Genomic DNA, 23,808 nt, shown 5'->3' with positions numbered 1-23,808 from the left:
GACTGATTCCTCGACGGGACGTTTCTCCGTCTTTTGCTTGTGTTTTATTGGTATTCCAGAGGTGGATGGCAGCACCAGTGGGCTGACGAAAGAGAGCAACAAGATGATGGATGATGGACATTTAAGAGGCCTCATGGGCAGACCACCGAAGGGTAGAAAAACAAGAGCTCTCTTATTTATTCCTCTAGTCAGGTTAGAATAAGAGTGACTGTGTGAACAGCTTGGTAACAGAACCTCTTTGTTCGCCTACGCGGATAATTTCAGTTGAATAATTTTGTGGGTTAGTGTTTTTTTTTTTTCCTTTGGAGCTCATAAGGGTTTTGTTCAGAAAGATCCGGAACAAAATCATTATGTGGTTCAGACAGACACCGATACGAGCTGTGACGTTCTCCGACGTTCCTCCGCTTCGTCCCCGATGAGCAGAAAAAGGACCATCAAAGAACTCTTTAAAGTTTTCAGAAAGGTCTATTTAAACGCCCGTTAAACAATCGATGCGATCTGTTTGGCTGATTCCGCCGTCGTCCCAGAGTAAATGTCACTGATGCATTCAACGCCGCAACCAATCAGTTCTGTTTAATGAGCCTCTTTGAAATCACCGGCCCAGCTTTCCCTCCAGTGATTGGCAGGTAATGCTGGCTGCTAACAAACTCCTGAGAGAGAGTTAAGGGAAAACACATCAGCAGCTTGTTGAGCGTTTTTTTGTTTGTTTCGTTTTTTTCTTTGTGTGTGCGTGTGTGTGTGTTTTTGAGTCATTATTCACAAGTGACTCAGGCATTGAGAGCATCAACTCTTTAGAGGAGAACATTTAAGGGAAGAATTATCCCGAGTTCCTCGACGGTATCGATCACAATTTTCTTTGGAGGTGTAAAGTAGTATTATTAAGCTCGACTTATATTTCAAGCTAGGTGCTTAGAAATATAATTTTCTGGTCAGACAAAATGCAGTTTGTCCAAAGCGATGAGAAGAATTTTGATGAAAAGTTGATGTGAAGTTTTCGCACAAGGATTCGCACATTTTTATCTGGAACCTGCTCCAAATTATTCACAAACTTTAGTTTTTATTTTTTTTGTGCATATCTATAATGATCTGAAGAAAATTCAACTGACTGGTATTTGCCAAACAGGAGCACCGCTCATTTTATTTGGTGCTGATTAGCTGTACCCCTGAAAGCAGAGATAAGGACAAATTTTAACGTTTGCCTCTGTGGTGGAGCTAAGATTGTTTATACTCTTCTAATTAATGCACATAAGGGTATTTTTGGTGTTTGAATGATTTAAATAGGTAGTTATAAGCATTTTTAGACGAGTTCTCGAGTATTAGCAGGTTTTAGCTATTCATTAGCAGCTACATATCAAGGCAGGTCTCTAATCCCCACAATTACCAGCTGTTGGTTCATTGTACCTACCTGTCAGCAGAGGTGGCAGCATCACAGTTTGGGCCTGTTTCATCATCTGTGGTGTTGGTATATTGGATATACTTTGATATTTTCATTATTTCACCTCGATTCGACATTTGGGCAGCAAACTTAAATTCACATCAGAACTGGTTTTAGAATGACTCTAACTTTCGCCTTATTGAAAAGCTACGAGCTTTGTTTAAAAGTAAAGTCTGTTCCAGGAAGCCAGTCAATTTAAATTAGCTTACCATTCATGGCTGGAACATTGGTAATTAATATTTGTTTCTTTTCCTGTTTGTACATTGGGAAATCACTGGGAAATGAAATGAAAAGTGCAGAGTGAGTCTACAGAGTTGCAACCAAAGCAAGACAACTGCATCTTATGTTTTTACTTTATGCCCATGACTTATAAAAAAAAAAGAAGCTTTGTGTTATTTGTTGAAGATATATGTGAAGTGAGTAGACAAGAGTTAAAATGAAAAGTTGATTATTCAAGATCTCTGATATTTTGTGCAATAGTGGAAAAATATTCCAAATGATCGATCAGTTTTAATTTGCGGCGTAGCTACGCATTCGGCTCATCAGATGAAACGATACAGGAGTTTAGGTAAAGAAACAAACTGAGATTTTAGAAACACTTGTGGGAAAGCAAGAAAATAAGTTTCACAAACAAAAAAGCTATTCTAGTTTAAGCTTGACTAGCCAAACCTAAACTATTTTTATTTTAAGGGCAGGCAGCATATTGCGAAAAAAAATTCACCCTTCCTAAAGGTTTTACTTTTTCATCTAGAGATTATTAAATTCAGTCCAGTCTCATTAAAAATCGAGCATACAAAATGATCTTTCACAGACTTTAATAAGTGGTGGAAGCATCTTCAACACTTTTGCAACTGTTTCCATCCAGCCAACACAAAAATTACTTCCTTTCTTACTTCAAAATAAGAAGTTGCATGCTAACATCAAGTAGATAACTCTTTGTGAGACACGCTTGGCTTTAACAATAAACATTGTGACCTTGTGACTTGCTAAAAAGCAACGTTACTCAGATAAAAAGCCCCACTAGCTTATCCTTCCTCATTTTTTTTCCTAGCAGACACGTTAAAAGAGCACCTTGAACTTCTTCTATAAGCCGTCATTGTAAATGAGGCATGGAGATGAAAAACGGCCTCTCCTCCGGACTTCTCTCCTCTAACACCAAATTCCAGTCTCCTTCTTAATAATCTGAATCAGCCTTCAGATGTGACTCAGGGATTACATTTCATTTGACACACGGTTTTAGACGTTATTCCATGTAAATGAGCTAATATCCTATTGTAACACCCCATGCACTGTAGAACTAAATCCTTCCTCTGCTCGCGGACAGCAGCCTCTGAGCTCTCTGCTCCCAAATCAGATAAGTGTCACCGTGCATCGGGCTGAAAATCCATACTTATAGGAGTTATTTTAGTGACACTGGGGCCTTTGTTTCTCTGCAATAACTATGCAGCCCTGACAAAAGACCAGTGTCCCAACCGCTATTAGCATGCAGATTTTCCCGTGTAGTGCTACACCATATCTTGTCAGTACAGTGTGTACATTGTCTCGGTGCTGGAAGAGAGGGATGGGCATGCACTGGATGTCCTCTGCTGTGGGAGCTGCCCTAGATTGACCGATGGCTGTCAAAAGTGGACATTTCAGGAATGACTGTTTCCTTTTTTAAAGTGCTGCATAAACCACTAAATATGCTGTGGAGGGAAATAATTTACTATTTAATAAAATTTACAAATAAATATCTGGAACTTTGTGGCATTCATTTGTATTCAGCCCAATGAGTCAGTAATGTGCAGAACCGCATTTTGCTCCAATTGCAGGTCCCAGTCTTTAGCCGAGTGTCTCTATCAGGTCGTGACTCTACAGGCTGAAAGTTTCGACATTCTTCTTTGCAAAGTAGCTCAGGTTCAGTCATATTGGATCCAAAGTCCTCTTAGGTATCGCCATTGAGTGGGCTCAATGAATAACTTATGAATACGCTTTGACCTAAAACACTAACAAACTTTTCCGCTCCGTGACCGCCCAAACTGTGTTTTTCTTTCTCACTTTCATCCACTATTCAATATTTATAACATTCAGGTAGCAAAAAATGCTGCTTCATTCCTTCTGATTTTAGTTGGCTGTGAGTTTTTAGGGTTTTTATTTATTTATTTATTTTTTGCAGGGCTGCTGGATGGATCCTTCAGTCTTTTTCTTGACAGAAACGTGTTTGTTTTGCACTTGCTATGCTAACTTTTGGAGGAAAGCAGCTTGATAGATTTGACAATCAGCCAATCAGAAAGATGAGCATGGCAAATACTATTTTAATGAGTTGTGTTAATTTATATTTCACCATGACCATCTTTGGAGGACAGCTCTAGTGATAACTAAATGACCTCAGTTTAGTTTAGGTCCATCTGTTTTTAGGGGTATCAGAGTACAGAGGGGTGAAAGCAAATGGACGCCACACTTTTGAGCTTTTTATTAGAGAAAAAAACTGTCAAAACTACATGTCTTTTTACTTCTGCTCTATAATGTAATACCTTTTGTATTTCTATTACAAACCTATATGCAAGTTTGTGGTTTTAATTTGAGCTGATGTGTTAGTGGTGGGTAGAAAACCCAAAAGTTTTTCTCATGTAAGTGTATCACTACTTGAATATACTTTTACAAGTACGAAGTACCCATCCAAGAAATGACTCAAGTAGGAGTAAGAAAATGTATTTGGTCGAAACATCAACTGTTTAATATTTTAAAGTTACGTCATCAGACAGAACAAACTATTTGGAAATTCTGCTTTTTAAGGACCAAATTGAAAATAATTCATATAAATCACATAAATATAAAATAACAAAATCATAATAATAACAAACTCTTTTTCATTCTAAATGAATTTCTTCCAACATAACAATTCTGAAACTTAAACAAAACTGCAGGCGTGTCGGGTGAATTTTGGTTAAAACAAATTTGTGGGTAGAGAATCCAGACATTTTACACAAGTAAAAGTATCAATAATTCATATTAATAATACTCAAATAAAAGTAAAAGGTACTCCTAAAAGTACAATTTCTTTAAAAAATTACTTAAGTAAATGTAACCCTGGTTGTAAATATGTTGCCTAGGCAACATATTGTAGCTACATGTCTGCCCAGCTGAGAAGATGAGCGTCTTTCCTGATACAAAAAAAATCAAATATCAGCTCTTCTGGTCTCCACTGCAGCAGGAAGGGCCCGGCAATGTTAAAAAAAAGTAATAAAATAAGGGTCCCTTTGTGCCGCTCCGGGTTTTGTTGTGTGCCATGCGGGCCCGAGCCCATAGATGACCCTTGTTGTTTCTGCGCAGGCCTGGTCGAGGCAGATGCGAAGCAGAACAATGGCTGCGTCTCGGAGAACCCGGCGGTGACTGACTCCACGGGCGCTGAGGGCCCCCGCCAGCCCTGGAGCCTCGCCAGCACAGCTGACCCTGACGCCGCCACGCCACGCCCCCACCTGGTCCGCCTCTTCTCCCGAGATGCCCCGGGCCGCGAGGACAACACCTTCAAAGAGCGACCCTCGGAGTCGGACGAGCTGCAGACCATCCAGGAGCACAGCGGAGCGGCGTCGGAGTGCGGGTCGGAGAGCCCCGAGCAGGACTTAGAATAGGCTGACTTTTTTTTTTTTTTTTTTTAATTTTGGTTGCTCGTTCCTTTCTACTTTCTTTTTTCTCGGTTCCTTTTTTGTCTTCCCCGACACTCTTTTGAGCTTTGCTCTCTTGTTATAGAGAGTGACGAAAAAAAAAATTTGATTCGACTAATACGAATAAACCGTCAAGCGCTTCTACAACCATGGCATCTGCAAGCAGCTCCGCGCAGGCCGCCTTCGGGCTGGGCCGGAGAAAGAAGAACCCCGGGCTCCTGGATCAGATAGGAAAGTTCTTTGGAGGGGACAAGAAAAGGAAGGGCAAGGTGAGGAAAGGAGGCAAGGGTCCCAACCTCTCGGGAGGGACCCCTGTGTATGTTGGTTATTTTTTTGCTGATTTTACTCCCAGAACCACATTTTTCTTTTATTCTCTTTTTAATTGTTTTTTACTTTGGATTATGTGACACATTCTGTAAGAATTTCTCGCGACATGCTTTTGTTGTGTTGGTTTGACTGTCGGTGAAGCAAAGCGTGGCGTTATCCTGCTGATGTGACGGGACAGTGACTTCACCAGAGGGCTTTGCCTTCTTTTAACATTCCATGATTTTGTGTCATTTAAAGTTTTTCTTTGACATGAATGGTACTGACACTTGTAGCAATTTTTTGTTGCTAAACGGTGAGGTTTTAAGGTGAAATTAGAGTATTTGTCACACAGCTGGGTTTTGCTTCAGGTACCTCGCTTGTTAATCCTAAATCTTGGGAGTTGATGTTTGTCGCTGGGACGCGACGTGAGCGGATTACCGTGGGATTATTTCATCGCTTTGCTTTGGGGAGGTTCTCTGCTGCTGCTGCCGTTTATGTCTTTTTCTCAGTTAGTGCTTACATTATGCTTGAAAAAATGATCAACAAAAATATATTTATATTGTGTTTTATGCAGGTTAGTTTTCATAACTCCTCTGTGTTTTTCTTTTTTTTGTGTGTGAAATTATATTGAAAGATTATTCTTTAAAGTAAGAGGGGAAAAAGAGATTTACTTATTTTTTCCCAAACATGCTAATTGTGGGGTGTTTGAGTCTGTGATTATTTCTTAAATGACTAGTAAAATAAAAATGCAAATCTTTTTTTTTTTTTTTTAAATAGTTAATCAAAAAAAAAAAAAAGTTGAGCTAAAACAGAAAAATGCTTAGCGGGCTCCTGGCACGGAGCGCCCTGCCAGTTCTGCTTCCAGACATGATGGACTGCTTGGCACGCTGTCACGTCGCTGCCATTAGGGACGGTCTGCGCAGCCCTGCAGGCTCCGCCCCCCTGCGAGGGCCGGGCGCTCAGCAGTGCCCTCTAGAGGTTACATCCTGCTAGCAGAAACATTCTCTCTGATCACACGGCCGTCTTCTAGGCATGGGCCGGGTTTGAGGTTCTCACTGCAGGACAGGGTTGTGTCAAATAAGAATATCTACTTTAAAATATATTTTTGTCACTATTACAGTAAGAATAATGAAAATGTTTACATTTTAATTCATGGATTTGAACAAAAATAGAGCGCCGAAACCCTCTAAAGTGTCACTTGTAGAAGTTTTCACGGTTATGCCGAAAAATAATATACATTTTGTTTTTAAAGAGCGAAATAAGAGTATAAGAAGTGAATATTTGCTGCTCAGCTGCTTTAGATATGTCCCTTATAGCTTGTCGTTTGGAGATTTTTTTTAAAAGTCATGAACCAAGTGAATCTCCAAACAGTTGGGCTCCTTCGTTTTCCGCCCACAGACCTTGTTTTTTTTGCTCCCGAAACAACAGAGTTTCTCTTCATTTCTGTAATTGTGACCAAAAAAGTACCCTTCATTTGTTTTTTTGTTGTTTTGTTCCAACCGGCGGAGCGGCAGCTTGACCGGCCCATGCCTAACTGCTTCCTCACCTGGCGAATCAGAGCGCTGCAGTTAAACCAGCTTGAAAATATGCATTCCTCCTACGCCTTATGCTAGCTGTGAACCGCCTCGCCGCGTAAGAATCAGGAAATAGCTCTTTTTTAGATTTTAAGAGACAGCCGTGGTTCGAGACGTTCAGGGGAAAAAAGCTCATCAGTACCGCTGTGGAAACGTTCTTACTTTTTGCCGTGCTGCTGTTTGTAACGACAAAAGTTTTTCAAATAAACTGATCCATATGGGCGGCGCTGCGTTCACCAAGGTTTTGCCTTCAAGTTCTTAAATCTTCAGTCACTGACAGGTTCGCCCACTTCTGCTGCCTCTAGCAAACGGAATAAATAACCACGCTGTCTTCCTGCTGCAAACATTTACTTCTCCAACAAGTTTTACTCAAGAAGACAGGTACTGTCTCTTGTGGAACCACAAACACATCCTTAACCACACACTTTGACATTATAGGCTGCAGTATTAGTGAGGAAAGTTGCACCAGTGTTTGTCACCAAAATGACAAATCTGCATGTTGATTTTTAGTGATATTTAATTCCTCTGCACGCGGATACGTGGGGTTTCTTCTCCTATTTTTCTTTGTGTGTTTTTAGCCACTTTGAGTTATTTTATTAAGAGATATTTCACTCGAGATGAGTGACGACAGCCAGTCTCGGTACGTAAAGCGTCTGCAGGAACATCTGAAGCTAAACGCCGACGAGTTCGGGATCAGTGGGGCGATTTTAAAGCTACTGAAGCAGAAAGGAAAGACTGAGAAATAACTGGATTTTTTTTCTTTCTTTTGTATAATCTGATTCAAAATTTGTTAAACAGTACAGAGTGAAATCCAGGATTGACTCCTGCATCCGTCAGGCTGTTTTTAGCTCTCCCGCAGTTCTGTGATGCTGTAATCTAACCCCAGTGTCTTGGATGAGGGAGGGGACGACCCCCCACCGACCCCTCATCATCACTTTGTTCACCTCAGGTTAAAATGTCTCTGACCCAATCTGTGAGCTGCTTTTTTTTTTGTTTGTTTTGTTTTGTAACACTTTCTAACTCTGCTCTGGGGTCATGTAACTGTATCCGTGGCGATCGATGATCTGTTCCTGATATAATCTTGTTTTTTTTTTTTTTGTTGTTGTTTTCCTGTTTGGGTAAAATTGCTTAATTAAAATTCTTTAACAACAACCCCTGGCGCCTCTCTTTGTTTTATTTTTGCTTTCTTTTTCACTCACCTGGATGTGTTTTGTCTTCTCTTATCGCAAAGGAACGATAAAAATTATTAACAGCCCCACTAACAACTTGTCAGAAAAAAACCCCAAAAAAAACCCCCTCTAATTTCCATTTGCTGCTGTTGTTTTTCTATTGGTTTGGAGACAATTTTTTACCTTTCGCTATCTCTGTAGTTGAGACTTAATGAGTTTAAATATATTCTGTCCCTCACAGCACACACACACACACACACACACACACACACACACACACAAGGAGTTATCAAAGTGGGCGTAATGGAAAGCAGAGATACTGTTTATCTTCACTCTGATAGAGCTCAGTAATGGGCGATTGCCTCGGCTTGTTTGTGTGAGCCTAAAGATGAAATTGCCAGGAAACGAGAGAAAGCAGTCGGAGCTCGTGTGCCAAAAGAGGGCAAAAAAAATTCTGCGATACGATTTCCCCCAAAACGTCGGAGACCAGAAATTAGTTTTTACAGACTTCAAATTGACGTTCAATCGGTTTTTAGATGGCTGCAGTTTGCAAGTCTGCCCACATAAAAAGACATTTGGTCACTTCAGTATTTCGTACATATGAAATGAAACAAGAAACATCCATAATCTCTCAATCGTGGTAGAAGAAATGATTGCTGCATAATTACAAAAAAGGCAAGAATTTCAAATCTATTTTAATGCAAATTAAATGCAAACTGCAAAAAAAAAAAAAAAAAGACTGATACTGCTGAATGATTGCCATCCCTGCTCGGCTTTATCAGTCACACTTGAAAAGAGCAGAAGTGACCAAGTTTCCAACAAATGTGCTGCAGTCTGGTTTTTTTTTGTTTTTGTCTGAGTTTCAGTTATACGCCATATAAAAAAATTTATTTTATTTTTTTGGAGAGAGAGAGAGAGAGAGAGAGAGAGAGGGGAACTGTGATTTAACGTAGTGTGAATCAAAAAGCAAGACCTCCATTATTGAACACATGATGTGCGTGGGCTGGCATGAGATTCTCCCAGTATGATGCATATGAGGGAAAATATGACTTCTTTATCGTATCGCTATATTAACACATTTAAGCCACAGAAATGGTATAATGCAAATATACTGCTCAAAAAATAAAGGGAACACTTCAGTGTTCACTTAAATGTTAAAAGTGTTCCCTTTATTTTTTTTGAGCAGTGTATTTTGCAGTTTTGAAACTTAAATTTTTTGAAACAATGAGAGACTTTTTACTTGTCTAACTAATCAGACAAGCAAAATAACCTAAAGCAAATTCAATGAATAGCATGGAAACATTTTCTCCCCAATGTCTGAAAAACATTTTTTTTTTAGTTTTATTTTTCATTTAATTTTCTTTTGCCTGTTCTGCAGATTTTATTAAAATGATTAAGATGACTGATGGTACGCAGCAAAATTCTCACATTCTTTTTGGTACAAAACTTTATAGGTTTATAGGTCCAGTTCTAGTTTAACTTTATTATTGAACTTTTAAAATACAAATGTATCTGCAAAATTTGTGGATGATTTCTTTTTTGTTGTTTTTGCAGCAGAGCTCCGTGTGTGCGCGCGCGCGTGTGGGCTGCACAAAAAGTCTAGCTCAAGTAGAACGTATTCTTCTTTCGTCTTTCAAAAGGCAGCCTGTGATAAATGTTAAACACCCCACAATTAGGAGTCAGAGTAGACAATCCGTCCCGGTTGTAATATTCCTCCAGAGTAAACAGCCACAAGAGAAAGTTAGGCTGTGAGTGAGTAATTGAAGTCTGAAAACAATGAAGTCTTCTTTCAGGGTTACACACAAAGTTTTGGAACGTTAGCTAAATCTTACATCCCAACCTGGCAGGTATTCAGAAAGTGAAGCTAGCAGAGAGAACTGGTATGTAGCAAAATGTCATCTATTCTTTGGATTAAATATTTAAAAAATCATCCATAATAAAGCAGACTCATAGACCTGTAGCTTCACTGCAGATGCTTGGAGATCATTAAATATCCAGGATGCCCCATTCTGGATTCTGATTCATGTCCTTCCAAACTCACTGTGCAGACGTGACTAACAAGATGTGAGTGAAACAATTGGATCTGTCGACTAATTGAGATGGGTGTGGTCAAACTTTTTATAAAAAAGCAAATAAAAAATTAAATAGTTGCTGCAAAGAAAATAAATTTTGTAAAAGGAGACCGAAAGAGAATTTTAGCATTTTAGATTACTAAAGAGACCATTACAACAAAAGTTGCTAAATGCTAACAGTATGCAATGCAAAAAACAAACAAACATAGGTATCCCTTTAAGAAACGTACCAATATCCACAAAATAAAGTTGTGGGTGTATAAACACGGGGAGTTTAGAACTAAATGAGAGTCGAAACCCATTTCCCTTCACTTAGTATTTAAAGGGAAAAAAGCGTGAAAACGTATTCCCAAGCAAAAAATTAAAAAAGAGCATTTGCACTATTGGTACTGCATGATATTTATAAAAACTAGTTGAAAAAATATATACATATAGAGGAAGCTTTCAGTTACATTACTAGTTATTTTTATGTCAATCTGCAAATTTCTGCTACATGTACAATGCTAAGTTAGCATTGTATGGAAACACTTAACATATTTTAACCCAGGAAATAACATTTTTCTGTTTGATCTTTTTGTAAAGAAAACATAAAAGTCTTATAATGGCAGACTGGGTCCTCAAGTAAATTCTGCTGAGGCCCAATAGAACCTTAGATCATGCGAAAAATACCTATCAACTTGTCAGGCCTTTCAACTTGTCCTAGGCGGAAGGCCATTTCCTGTTTGGTTTGAAGTTCCGCTTTTATGTGACTTATTAAACCTTCACCAAAGATTGTAAAAATTGTAAATACCACGTCGCATCTTGCTGTCACTCTCTGTTTGCTTCCATCTACGTTTCTGAACGCGCTGGAGGCCAAAACAGACTGTTGGTTTTGTTTCGCAGGCTGCACGCGCCTATTCACTTCAAGGGTACACGACTGATTTTCAAACAAGGCGGCTTTCGGGCGAAGTTCCTCCGGCACTATTTGATGTCTTGTTTCTTTCTTCTCTGCGCTTTCTTAAAAACCAAGCACGGCGGGCACTGTTTTCTCAGAGCTCTTCCTCCTCACGTCTCCCATTCCACATCATTTTCTGCTTGTGCAGACCTAGCCAGGCGAAGACTCACGCAGAAGAGCACTTACGGAAAAATGGCATCATCAAGGGGTCTCTGCGGAACACAGCCGGAGTTCGCTCGCTAACGTCAAAGGCAAAGAAATGTTTGAAATAGTTCTAATAACAAGGACTGACGGTGTTTTTTTTCCCCTCTCCATCTTTCTCTTTTATATTTCCTATCCTATTAGATCCAAATTCAAAATAGCCATAAAAGGCAGACCGGGTTTCAGAGTGCGCGTGTCATAATGTGTATAGCAGTGATGGCGGTGAAAGTTCCCCACTTTTTTTCTACTACCTTAAACATCTTTGATGTCAGGCAGCAGTGAGGTAATGGATGGGAATCATAACCCACCCTCAACACACACACACACACACACACACACACACACACACACACACACACACACACACACACACACACACACACACACACACACACACACACACACACACTCGCTACAAATAAACTCCCGGTATCCGGGACTTCAGAGGACACTCCATTGATTTTGCTGTGCACTCACCTTCAGCTCGCACAAAAAAACTGAATCCGGCCTCACCCTCTGGTGTCCAAAAATACCCGGAGATAGAGCAGACTCGCTTTTGTCCGTGAAATGAAAGGTCCGTCCGGCTGAAACCTTGTTGGGACGAATTTATGAGAAAATCCACACGCGTGTTCCTTCCTGCTCCATTAGGACGGTCGGAAACAGAAATACACGAGGTAACAAGAGGTGAAAGGTTTCGGTATTAAAAGTGTTACATCTGATGTTTCTGTAAAGTTTGCATGAGTTAAAAAGTTTTTTTCCCCCCTCATCCATGCGTCATTTTTTTTTAACAAAAAACAGATAAATCAGACAAACAGAAAGCTTAATTCTTTTTTCGACTTGTGTGAAGCCTTTGGGTCGGCGCTTGATGATAATTGGTCTCATTGGTTAAGTTCAACCCATCAGCGGGAAAAGAGCAGCTTTTTGATTCACTGTACTAATTTGATTCATTTTTGTTCTGGCTAAATATTGGACAGTGAGCTGGGTGGAACTCCTCTGTCATTAATTTTACTGATTTCAATAAATTAATGGAAATAAATTCTATTCAGAGCCACCGTGGCCACCAGCCTTCAGCATTATCAGCGTATTAAAATGAATTTTGTCGTTTGTTTTACGTCCCTCGGTCTTGACCGAGACAACGTAAAGAACACGTCAGAGTACATTTCCACATTAAAAGAGCAGCTTTCCGTGTGTCTCATCTAGTAGCCTGTAGGCTTATTTCATTTTTACTTATTTCAAACTGGTTTTTTTTTGAAAAACAAGAAAACAAGTTTATCAGTAGGACAAGAGAAAACGTGCATACAAAAATAATTGTCTTACCTCTACTTTTCTATTTGAAAACGGGTAGGAAGAAGTGAACACTTATTTAATCCTACTCCTTATCTCAATATATAATCTCAATATATTACTTAGCGACTCAAGAATAATTAGACATTTGTAATTATGGGTACTCATATGCCTGTTCAACCTATAACGCTAAAGAACAGGTTAAAGGTCAACCCCCACTTAATCACTTGACTCAAACCTTTGACTATGTTGATGCCTTTTACATAAAAATTGGTCAGATCATGTATTTTGTGGGGAGTTTGTTGTTTTTCATAATATTTTCCACCTTTCTTTTTAGACCAGAGAGAGCAATCTGCTTCCCTTGGGCGTTTACCCAATGAAATTCGATTTTCTTAATTGCCAACCGTTGCAATTTGATTTCAACTTTCATTTATTTTCACTTCCTGATGTTAAATTCACTTCCTCATTTGCTTGTCTTAAGTATCTTTTGTTTTCCACTTTTTTTCCCCCTAACACTTAGACTGTATGGAATTGGGGGGAAAAAAATAAAATGTTGACGACTTTAATATGGAAATGTTCAACTCCCAGAGTTTGGACATAAATTCAGCAGCAGTATTTCTTGATTGTGAGAAACTTTCTCGCTATAACAAGATTTACATCTCACCAAAACCAAAAGGTCATAACAGTAAAACGCCAACGCCTCACGGGGACGTTTGAGTCTCATCCAGAAGAAAGACAGAGAGAAGATTGAGTCAGACGAAGATCCTTTATGCCTTTTTAGGAATTCATGAGTATTGCAGCAGATTCTTGACATTTCTACACACATAAATGTTTTGCTGAAGTTTATATTTACATTCTTGATGAGGAAAAATATATTGTGTTATAAATGTTTTTATTTTTAGAGCATTGAGGAAGCAAGGGTGTAAAAGTGTAATTTCAAAGAGAAAAGTAACGCTTCAAAACATTTTTTGTTTGCGTTTTGATGTCCTTAAAATCCTTAAACAGTCCTTAAAATTGATATGAGTTCAACTTAGCGAAAGTAGACGGATGAAGATCTTGATCATTATAACCTGAATCTGACTGCCTTGCGTTATAATAAACATCAAATTGTAAATGTACCGAGTCCATCTGTATGATTGCATTGCTTGATCTCGTGTTTCTTCATGTAAATACAATTGAGTTTAAACAGAGAAGACATTCAGAACCATTCTAAGTAGACTGACATGAAGTCTCAAAGCTGTCTAAAGGAGTAAAAACCAAATAGTTCCACATTTAACAAGAAAACACGAAAACCTGAACACTTCATTGTGGAAGTTCTTCATTTTTAAGTGACCTTTGCAGCTCTTGGACCACCTGTTGACCCAGTGCAATCAGAAAGGGAAGGGATGATAGTTAAGTCCACCATTCTGTACCTTCCTCACTTCATATCGAGCAGTTTATTAATCTTTACAATTTTCTTTCAAACCAATTCAGGGATTCCAGGTACGTAACCCTTTACATACGTCTGTCGTGCACTTTGTATTCAGCTACAGGACAAGCTACAAATGCAACACAAGCAACATTCTCTTGTTGTATTTCATGTATTCTCGAGTTTTCAGGAAAGAGATCTGCCTATTGCCTCTGTATCCATGTGTGCCAAATGATGTTTCTGCTGGCGTGTGCTCTGAGTCGTTGCCGTGGTCATTGGCAAACAAATGACGAGTGAGGGTTGCCTGGCACACGCGGGCGCCTGTGCCTGTGCCTTTACCACAGCCAACATGTCACCCCAGACGAGTTCAAGGCCGCTCCTCTGCTTGTCTCTGCAGGGTTCTTTCCGAGGTGCTCTCTCTCCAGCCCCTCAGAAAGCGTCTGCCACCTCGCCACGCAAACGTGGAGCTGAGAACGCCGTGGTCCACTTCTTCCGCACGATCGTGAGTAGCGAGCCCAACCTCTAGCAACCCTCAGAGACTCCCAGGTTCAGAGAGCCCCAGCAGTTACCCGACCACGCTTTGCCTCTGCTGTTTGTCTTTGTCTTCTTTGCCTCCCACCAACTCAGACCTTCTTTTCTTTACTGTCTGCTCTTAACTATTCCTCAGGTGTCCCCCGCCCCTCCTAAATCTAGGGTGAGTCTGCTTTACTTTTTATTGCACTACGAGCATTCATATAGAAATAAAATTTTAAAAGTCTGGTATTTTCCTGAAAGGTAGGGTATACAGTGCTTTGCAAAAGTATTGATGTTCCCACATTACGACCACACAGCTCAAGGTATTTTAGACGGACCGGTACAAGAAAAATGACGAGGCTTTCACATCTCTTCCACAAATAAAAATCGGATAACCACGGAGTCCATTTGCATTCAAGACCTGCTAGACCCGACTTATGACGAGCAGTGCTGTCAGATTGGACGGGGACCATTTGGGAACAGGAAATAATCAAACCTGGCCACAGATTTACGTCTGAACATTGACTGAGGCCATAATGGGACATAATTCTAAAATGGTTTAGGGTTATTACCCTCATGGGAGGCGAGTCTGTTTCACAGACTCACAGGTTTTCTTCTGGCTCTCCCTATCGAGCCATGGGTCTCTGCAGCTCCTCCAGAGTATCCACAGGCCTCTTGTCTGAATCTGGGTTGTAAAAATGCCCAGTCACATTTTGGTGGACAGCCATGTTTGGGTGGTTTTTCAGTCGCGCCATACCTTTTCTTTGTTGCAATGTTTGATTAAACATCAAACTTACAATAGCTTGCAGACTATTTCGCTCTCAAACTGTGATTGCCACCATTTAAAACCTCCCAGATGTCTTCATATTGCTATTTGTTTTGGAACAAACTTCTAAAACTTTCACAGTGCGACTGGATTTACTTCCAGTCGGTTGTACTGGATTTGACTGAGATTTGTAGGAACAAAAGGCTTGACCCCCGTTCACTTGCATGACTTTGTGTTGGCCTTTTACAAAAATGCATTTGAGGTTTTTGATTGTAATGTGACAAAAATGGAGGGAAGATTTTACCATGTTTTTTTTTTTATGGTTCGATCTAAAGTTTTGACCTTGAGAACTGACTTTTTTTTAATCAGGGAAGAGCCAACAGAGACAAAACATTTAGGGTTTACATCAGTTTTTGAGAGCATCCATCACATATTTGTGATCAAAATCAGTTTAAAAGACCTTGCAAGAAAGTTTTATTATTATTACCATCCATACAAACCCTTCCAAATGTGATCTGATGCACCACGTTTCGATGTGAGCGCCTGCATTGTTTTTTTTTCCTGCTCCTCCATGTCCCACCTGATCTCTGCCTCCCTACCTTCCTCTACCACTCCACCCCTCTCCTCCCCATCCCGCCTTTGCACTAAAACACACTGTTTCTGTATTTTCCCTTCCTCCCTTCTGTCTCTTCTTTCTCCGCACTCCCAGTGGAGGGGACTAGCTGCCAAGATAGGCCTGGTAGGTGGTTTGAAAATGGCCGAAAGATCAGACAGAATTTTTTTTTCTTTAAATCAAAGAGTAATTCCTTCAACATCAAATCACCTCATCTCCTTAATTAACCTTCGAGCACGACGCCAGTGTCTGTTCTTACGTTTTCCTTCCATTCCCCACTAAGTCTTCCTAATCTTCCCATACATCACAGATAAAAACCTTAATCCCAGACTTTGGTGAAACTTTATCACTGTCACCCTGTGACTGGTGCAGTCTCACGTTTCCACATTACGACTCTGATGATAATACCGACATTACTCGCTTCTTCATGGTACTTATGTCATTCTAAAGGTTCCTCTGTGGCCTCCGCCTGCAGCATCACGTCTTTTAACACGGTTGTGATTGTGAATGTGGCCCCGGACTGATAGATGTGGATTAGACGAAGAATGGAGACGTTGCTAAAGGGCTGTCCAAAACTTATTGGCACTCGTTACCTGGTTATTTTACGTCCTAATAATAATAATATCAATACATAAATCTGTTAACGGATTACAATTTTTTATGCAAAGTTACATTTTGCTTGCACTGCCTCAAACATTTTTCGCTTGTCTGGCACAGAATTACTCAGAAATGACCAACAATAATTATTTTTTTGCCTACTGGAAGGTTATGTTTGCCATCTTTAAAGGAAAATTTTTCTTTATTTCTCAAATATATATATAAGTATATATTTTATCCCTGTTATCTATCACCTATTTTATTCACAGTCGCTTAGTTGTTATCTGCCAAAACAAACTCCTAAACAGGATTCAAAAAAAAGTTTTTTTATGTTCATCTGCAGATTAGAAAATCAATAAATCAGTTTAAAAACTCTTATAAATATCTTTATTTCTCAAAAGAAGGCCTGTATCGCAAGAACAAGATCTGATATGTTCAAAGAAAACATGCCTCCACTTTGTCCTTCCACTAAACTTTCCATTATTGTAGTTGGAAACGGCTCTCTGTGAACCATCTGCTTCTTTGTGGCTTACCCTCCTTGTGTCGGGTGTCACTGGCTATTACCTGGAAAACTCAAGTTGTTTGGTTTATTAACATCATTTCTGGATTTATATATATATAAGTATATATTGATCTTATGCGATATTAAAATTTTCCAAGAGACCAAATTTTGAGGTTTTCATTAGATGTAAGCCATAAACCTTTTGACTAAATCACTCCATGTGCAATTATTCCACAAGTTTGACGTTTTGATTCGAATTACTGAAATGAATTAGGTTTTTGACGATAATCAGATTTCTCGAGATGCACTCATGCTCTCATTGACAATAAAAAGTGATTCCTTGGTGGAATCACAGATGGCCTTGCATAAATTAGAACACCTAAAGAGTAAATAAATACAAATAATGGAATTACAGAAAGTTGAATTTGGTGATAGCGAGGATAGTTAGGTTCTGATAGCGATTATCATCTTTCCCGGACACTAAAGTTCTCCGTTAATAAAAGACTCTCCCTGAGTCTTTTGTACTTTGTTGCTCCTTCGCAACTCATGCATAATTCAAACACCAGAAATGTTAAAAGTGGGGTGCGATGCAATCATTCTGTAAAGTCAGGGCACAGTTGGATTTCACCCTAATCAATAAGCGGAGTGGCTGGAGAACACGCGAATCCGTCACTCTTCAGAATATTCTAGGGAAGGATCAGTCGTTTCTACCTTCTCGCTGCTTCCTGATTAATGCTGAAACTCTGGGTTGAATTATGAATCAATCCACTGCTCTCCTTAAAAAAAGAAGAAGAAAAAAAGGTCAGCCACATCTCAGTCCTTTAACAATGTGTGAAATAAAAAATTTTTTCTTATTGTTTAACACACTTGAATTCCTCTTCTTTTCCAGGGCCAACAGAAGTCAAGCAAGAAGGCCAGCGGTGGGGACGGCAAAGGCACCCTGACTAGGATCTTCAAAATGGTAAGAAGAGGAGGAGAAATCCTTTTGTTTCTTTCATCTGTCTTTTTTTTTTTTAACTGCTTAATAAATCCAAGTTACGATTTCCTTTCACTGCTTTACTTTTCCTGGTTATAAAAGCGTCAAGAGTATATATTTCTCCCCTAATGATGCTCCTGCCTCTGTCTTTCCATTTTCGTTTTCTGCCTCAGTGATGATATCAGCAGCAAAGTGAGTAAATACCGTGTGATGGAGGGGGTTCCTCGCGCTTAACTCGCTGCGCATTTGTTCAGCATTGATTCGCTTGGAAAACATCATAATGTCATCGCTACAGCAACCAGAAGCACAATAATGACAGGCTTTTAGACACGCGATTGATCACTGGGCATCTTCTAAGCTTTATGGCGTCGCTGATATAATCACGCCGAACGGCATGGGTTTCCAGTTGTGGTGAGGAGGATCCAGGCTGGCTGCAGCTAACACACTGCTGCTTCACTGTGAGGGCGGGGGGAGGGGGCAGGGGGGGCAGCTTATGCATTGTTGATGTGTGTGCATGATCTAGTATTGATATGCACGGGTACTCATTGTTTTTTGCAATAGCTGCTCGGATGCTTGACGTATTTCATTGTTTCACTTTTCTTACATTTAAGTTTTGGCTTTCGGTTTGCAAAAACACAAAGGGGAAAGTTTTGAAAATGAACCTTTCAGACATTTGTGTCCAGTTTTTGTTTCCCCCAAGTCTAGAGCTGAGTGTTTTTATAAGCACCAGAAACAGTTTCAAACAATGTGTGTGAAAGAGTAGTTTCAGTGAAAATAAGAACCTAAAATGTTAACCGTTAGCATGGCTAGCCTTTCAGACTATGCTAGCCATATTGAAATGGCTAACATTTCTTTGTTATGGAAAGAAAGGCAACCACTTTCATAATTTAATTTGGAAAAAGAAAACTAAAACAATCATTCTATTCTCAGCAATAAAAAATAAAATTTAGGTCAGTCTTCTTCTGAAAGCACTTGCTGTATTGAGATGCGTTTTAATAATGAAATTAAAAGCAGGTTTGGGCACACCAAAAGTCTGATTTACTGTACAAGTCAATGGATAGACAGCAGAAAGCTTAGTTAAAAGATAAATATTTTGCATTTATCTACCATTTTTGTGAAAAGATTTTCATTTGTGAGGCATAGTTTGGCCCCAATTATTCTAAACTTGCGAGACAAATTTATTTCATGCAGGCACTGCGTTTGGTCAATTCAGTCCAGGGACTCTAATCCAGTTGGTTGTCAAGGCAATGGCAAATATATAGAAACCTGTTAATAAATATCAACATGGCTAATTAATCACACAAAATAAATACAAACTTTGCTTTTATCCACTGAAAACCACTTTGATCTGATGCTCAACGATTTCCATTGTTAACACAAAGCATCTAAAAGCTTAAAAGCCGTTTGCTGTTAATTGCTCTATATCAACACAAGAGTGTAAAGCTAGCTGGCAACGGTTAGCTTTACATAAAGGTTTGGGTAGATCCTGGACAAGTCAGCCAATAATTACACTGTGCCAAACGGTGAGATATGTTTATTCGTCAAATAAATACATTTTCTTCAATCGTGCCTTTATGTTTTATATTTCACCAGAGTAAAAAGGCAGACAGGTCCAAAAGACACTCTGCACAGGTGGATGATTTAAAGTCTAGAATGACGTACCAATGCAAATTGGGAAAGCATACGCTTCAGCTCCGATGTCTTCCAACGTTCAAACCATTTTTCATATTATTACCATTTGCGTCATCCTGTCAAGTTCATGAGCGCCTGTTTCTCCGCGCTCCAGAGAATCTCCTTATAAGCTGCGGATTTAAAGCCGCGCCGACTCCGTCCGTTTAGCAAGTCATCGGCGGAGGGAGAAATACAAATTTCCCAAGGGCTCCATCTTTATGTCAGGGGCTAAACTCTGAGCATCTGAGCTGAAACGTATGAAATAAATCTGGAAGATGAAGGATGACTGGGGTGACTTTTTTTCTTTTTGTCTTCTAAATCTCTCCAGTTCGGCTAATTGGTGTGGACTCCGAGGCGTTTGAGTCATTTATTTTTTTTCTGCCACATAATCCAAAACAAATCAGGATGCAGCCCACTCCAGTCCTGACTGTTGCTTCACACTCAATTGCTACTCATTGAAGCTTTTCGGCGGCAGGTTTAACTCCAAAGCGCTGTAGCTTTTCAATCCCTTCCCCCCCCCCCTCCAGGATAGATAATGGAGTCCAGATGAAATGACTAAAACGAAAGCTGACTCTTCAGCCTTTGGTCTAATGCGAGAAGTTAGCGAGCGACCCACGAAGTGGATCAAGTTCTTAAGAAATCAGTAAAGATTTGTCTCATTTGTGTCATCTTTCTGTCTTGCATCTTACTGTTGCTTTTGCGTCTTTGTGAGAGCGAGGGGAAACAACAAAGCCTCGAGGGAATGAGAAACACAAAATGAGAAAACTCTGAAGGACACCAACAGGGAAGATGAGAAGTTTTTATTGACTGAAAACCATTCAAAACGCGTTGATCCAGTTCACACAAACGCTATCGCTCTTTCTGTTACATTTCTCCTTTGAATTAATAATCTTTTCATGAATGTTGCTCAGTTAGACATAATTTTTCAGTCTTCAAAAGATTTCCTGGGTCTTCCTCATAATTAGGAAAAACTTAGTAATTTTAAATAAAAAAAAAAACAGCTTCAACAGAGCAGTGTCTGTTTTAATTCAGTTTTTTTTTATTAAAACGTAATAAGTGATAACTTTTATCTTTTAGTTCTATATTTTCAGTACAGTGCTCTAGTCTATTCATTTAAGAGCGCACACCTTTAAATCTTTCCTACATAATGAAGTACAAAAAGCTGAATCAGTTCTTCTTTTTTTTTTTTTTTCTAACTCCAGATAATGTTACTAAACCAAAACGTCTCATCCGCAGGCAAACGGCTCCAGAAGTCTTTTTCACAATCTAAACAACTCCGCTAATCCAATTGATAAATTCATTCTCTCTTTGTTTTTGGAATATAATTACAACAGATATTATCGTCTCTCTGCGGACATCTGGCCTGACAAAAGGGGTTTGATTTCTGGCCCCAAATAACGCAGACGCGCTCATTTTGGACCGCTCCCCGTTAGACGGAGGCTTTTGTTTGCAGTCCACAGACGGATGGAGTACCTGATCAAATACTGAAATGTAACTGGCAGTGCTTTCTGCTTCAGCTTGAGTAATAGTTGCTGCATTGTTTTTCCTTGAATGGTAAGCAGTTTGTATTAGGTTTTCAACGTTGAATAATATATATATACAAAAATAAAAAAGTTTCAGTGTCATTAATCTTGGGCATATGCAGCAGCTATCCTGATGCAGCAGCTTAATTGAGAAACACGATGCAAGATCCTCCTCAGCTCCAGCGTTTTATTCCCTCGGGAGAATTTAAAGCCCCGTCTTTCAAACTTTTTGGCTGAGTAATGGAACAGTTGTCCTTGAGTGCTTTAAATGATTTTTGTTATTTATTGAGCATGCAGTGTTGCCGTGACTCTTGGCTAACGTAAAAAGAGAAACTTTATCTCGAGGCTTTGAGAAGTAAAGCTCTCGATATGCATCTCCCTCTCGGTGGGATCTTAAAAGTCAACCAAACAAACTTCAGTCCGTGGTTTGCATATTACGCATTTCTATCTTTCCCAGTTGCACAATATATTGATATTTTTCTCTTTTAAAAAGTAGTCTACGTGGTTGAAAGTTTCTGGAAACTGCAAAACGTCTAGCTAACTGTTCCTGTTTTCAGCTGGAAACACTTTTATTTACATACACCGTCTGACATCCAATCAGAAGAAATCAACTTATGGTGAATTAAGATCATTCAAATTATTCCCAGAAAAATAAAAGAATTAAAAAGTGGTTTAGAGGAAAAGTTTGGGGTTGGGCACAATTGAGGCTTCCAGATGTGCAACGACACAAAGCATGCCACCATATTTGTTACGAAGTGGCAACTAAGACAACAAAGCTCATGTGTAAGTTCAGAAAAGCAAAAAATAAATAAAAACTTACAGCAAACCAATGCAAGAAGCTGGAAGGAGGACATCAAAAAAAACATTTGACTCAACTCAGAAGAAAAGAAAGAAAAAAAAAAATCACAGTCCTGTCTTGGAACAACAAATCTGCTCGATTTAAAGTCAGACAGTAAAACTACGGTTGAACATGCAGCGTATGTAAATATCTGGTTGCTGCTCCGACTGCAGTGATCCCATAATCTCATTTAGATGGAGAGCATTTAATGGCCGAAAAGATGAGAGAGCAACTCAATGACATTTGAGCACGGCTCTCAGGCTTGATGAGCAAACTAATGAGCCAGAGAGAAACGCATTCTTCAGGAAGCAATTATAGACTCGGTATTATTTTTCTTCTTCTTTTGTTAGGGGGGGATGGCTCTAAACAACAATCCCCATCAGCAGGAATCATTTGCTCGCAATAATCACCTGCGCTTCCTTTCGCATGCCATGGCAGACCTTTCTGGAAACTGACCACAGAGCTGGAGAAAATGGAGCAGACCACTAACATCAGAGTAGAGATCTCCTGTTGCTCATGTGTACTGATCTCTGTGTTGTTTGTTTCACAGGGTAGCAGGAGTGCCTCCCCAGCCAAACGCTGAAGTCCCCCAAAAAACCCCCTTCCAACACCTAGAGGGTCGATGTTTGAGAGCACATCATGGGGGGTGCAGACCAAAAAAATGAAAAAAGGAGGAAGTCTCGTCATCCCCTCAAACTGAGCTGCCTTTTTTTTAACACCCTAATGTTTGCTATTACCCCTCTTCCCCCCCCCCACAAACAAACGCTCATTCGGCTGATAAGGCAGCAACACAATCTCTTCTTCGCCCTCCTCTTCCTCCCTACCGCCAAGCGTCGTGCAAAGTGTGTGGCAGTGTGAAATATCTGAGATCCTGAAGCCGCTCAACGTGTGCCAGCCTGAATGCTCTTCTTTCTTCCTGTGTGTACGGGTTAAGTTTTTATTGTATTTTCTTTTTTTTTTTTTTCCAGTCTCGTCTTTGTCGGGTTTCTAACAGAAAGGTGGTTAAGACCCGGAAGCGGTCCTGGGATCAGCTGAGGGTCCAGGCCGGTGCAAGAACCGCTGACTTCACCGTTAATGCCGCTTGTTGATTGGTTGATTAGAACCGGGTCGCTTCTGGGTTAGAAGTAACAATAATAATAGTACTTTTTTTTTCTTCCTAAAAAAAAAAAAAAGTCGTTTTCTGTCTCGTCTCTCTGTCCGCGTCATTACCTCGAACATTTCCTCTAAGCATCGCGTTGTGAACAGTTTAGTAGTTTATCATTATTATTTTACTAGAGTCGTCTTTTCACGTGCTTCCTTCCCTCGCCCCCTCGTGTTTAGCGTCCTTTTATGGATGTAATGTTTGTAACTCTTAAGCTAGCTGGTAGTTTTGCGCTGAAAAAAGAAACTGAGACGTATAATTTCCTCTTTAGTTTTCACTTACCACTGACTTTTTCCTCCAACGTCCGTAACCGCGTCACGCGATGGTGAAGTTTGAACGCTAATGTCGGAAACGAGCTTAATGCTTCCGTGTCGTCTGCTGTTTCTATCGCACACTTCGAGCTAAACTCAGTTCCCGAAATGTGTCTTTTCCTCCTGACTGCCAAAAAAAAAAACAAAGCAAACAAACAACAACAAAAAAAACAATTAGCTGTGTTTCCTTTTGGTGAATGAATAAATAAAGCAACACACAGTTTTCACAAAGGTGCTCTGTGATTAACTCTGTAATGACACAATATAAAGTGTTTTCCTTACGAATGTGTTTTGTGTTAAAAAAAAAAAAGCTCCATCTCTGTTGTTTTT

General features: G+C 39.7%; 2 protein-coding genes across 6 annotated transcripts in view; both read left to right on the top strand.

Annotated features, from left to right (window-relative positions):
- LOC103478276 (uncharacterized) overlaps positions 1 to 5,325 on the top strand; it is a 110,129-nt gene extending 104,804 nt beyond the window's left edge. The window contains exon 6 of the mRNA XM_081597354.1: positions 4,748 to 5,325. Within this exon, the coding sequence (XP_081453480.1) occupies positions 4,748 to 5,046 (299 nt within the window). The 3' untranslated portion in view covers positions 5,047 to 5,325. The remainder of the gene's footprint in view (positions 1 to 4,747) is intronic.
- Positions 5,220 to 23,795, top strand: mbpb (myelin basic protein b). 5 transcript variants are annotated; one of them, XM_008431992.3, is made up of 7 exons: positions 5,220 to 5,348; positions 14,425 to 14,529; positions 14,695 to 14,721; positions 16,016 to 16,045; positions 17,908 to 17,979; positions 18,168 to 18,186; positions 22,577 to 23,795. In XM_008431992.3, the coding sequence occupies exons 1-6, from the start codon at positions 5,229 to 5,231 to the stop codon at positions 18,168 to 18,170; spliced, it is 357 nt and encodes a 118-aa protein (XP_008430214.1). In that variant the 5' UTR covers positions 5,220 to 5,228; the 3' UTR covers positions 18,171 to 18,186; positions 22,577 to 23,795. The 5 variants fall into 5 exon arrangements, with proteins under 5 accessions (XP_008430214.1, XP_008430217.1, XP_008430213.1 ...); XM_008431995.3 differs by lacking the exon at positions 16,016 to 16,045; XM_008431991.3 differs by lacking the exon at positions 18,168 to 18,186.
- Positions 23,796 to 23,808: the final 13 nt, after the last annotated feature.

The sequence above is a fragment of the Poecilia reticulata genome, chromosome 16 (assembly GCF_904066995.2).
Source record: "Poecilia reticulata chromosome 16, P_reticulata-male-v2, whole genome shotgun sequence".
Classification (NCBI taxonomy): domain Eukaryota; kingdom Metazoa; phylum Chordata; class Actinopteri; order Cyprinodontiformes; family Poeciliidae; genus Poecilia; species Poecilia reticulata.
This window is presented reverse-complemented; position numbering and strand designations above follow the sequence as displayed.

Bases quoted from the DNA above. Each gene is read 5' to 3' on its own strand.
- mbpb (XM_008431991.3), top strand. From the start codon at position 5,229: ATGGCATCTGCAAGCAGCTCCGCGCAGGCCGCCTTCGGGCTGGGCCGG. The intron at 14,722-16,015 runs GTGAGTCTGCTT...CCGCACTCCCAG, and splicing joins CCGCCCCTCCTAAATCTAGG to TGGAGGGGACTAGCTGCCAA. The intron at 17,980-22,576 runs GTAAGAAGAGGA...TTTGTTTCACAG, and splicing joins TGACTAGGATCTTCAAAATG to GGTAGCAGGAGTGCCTCCCC.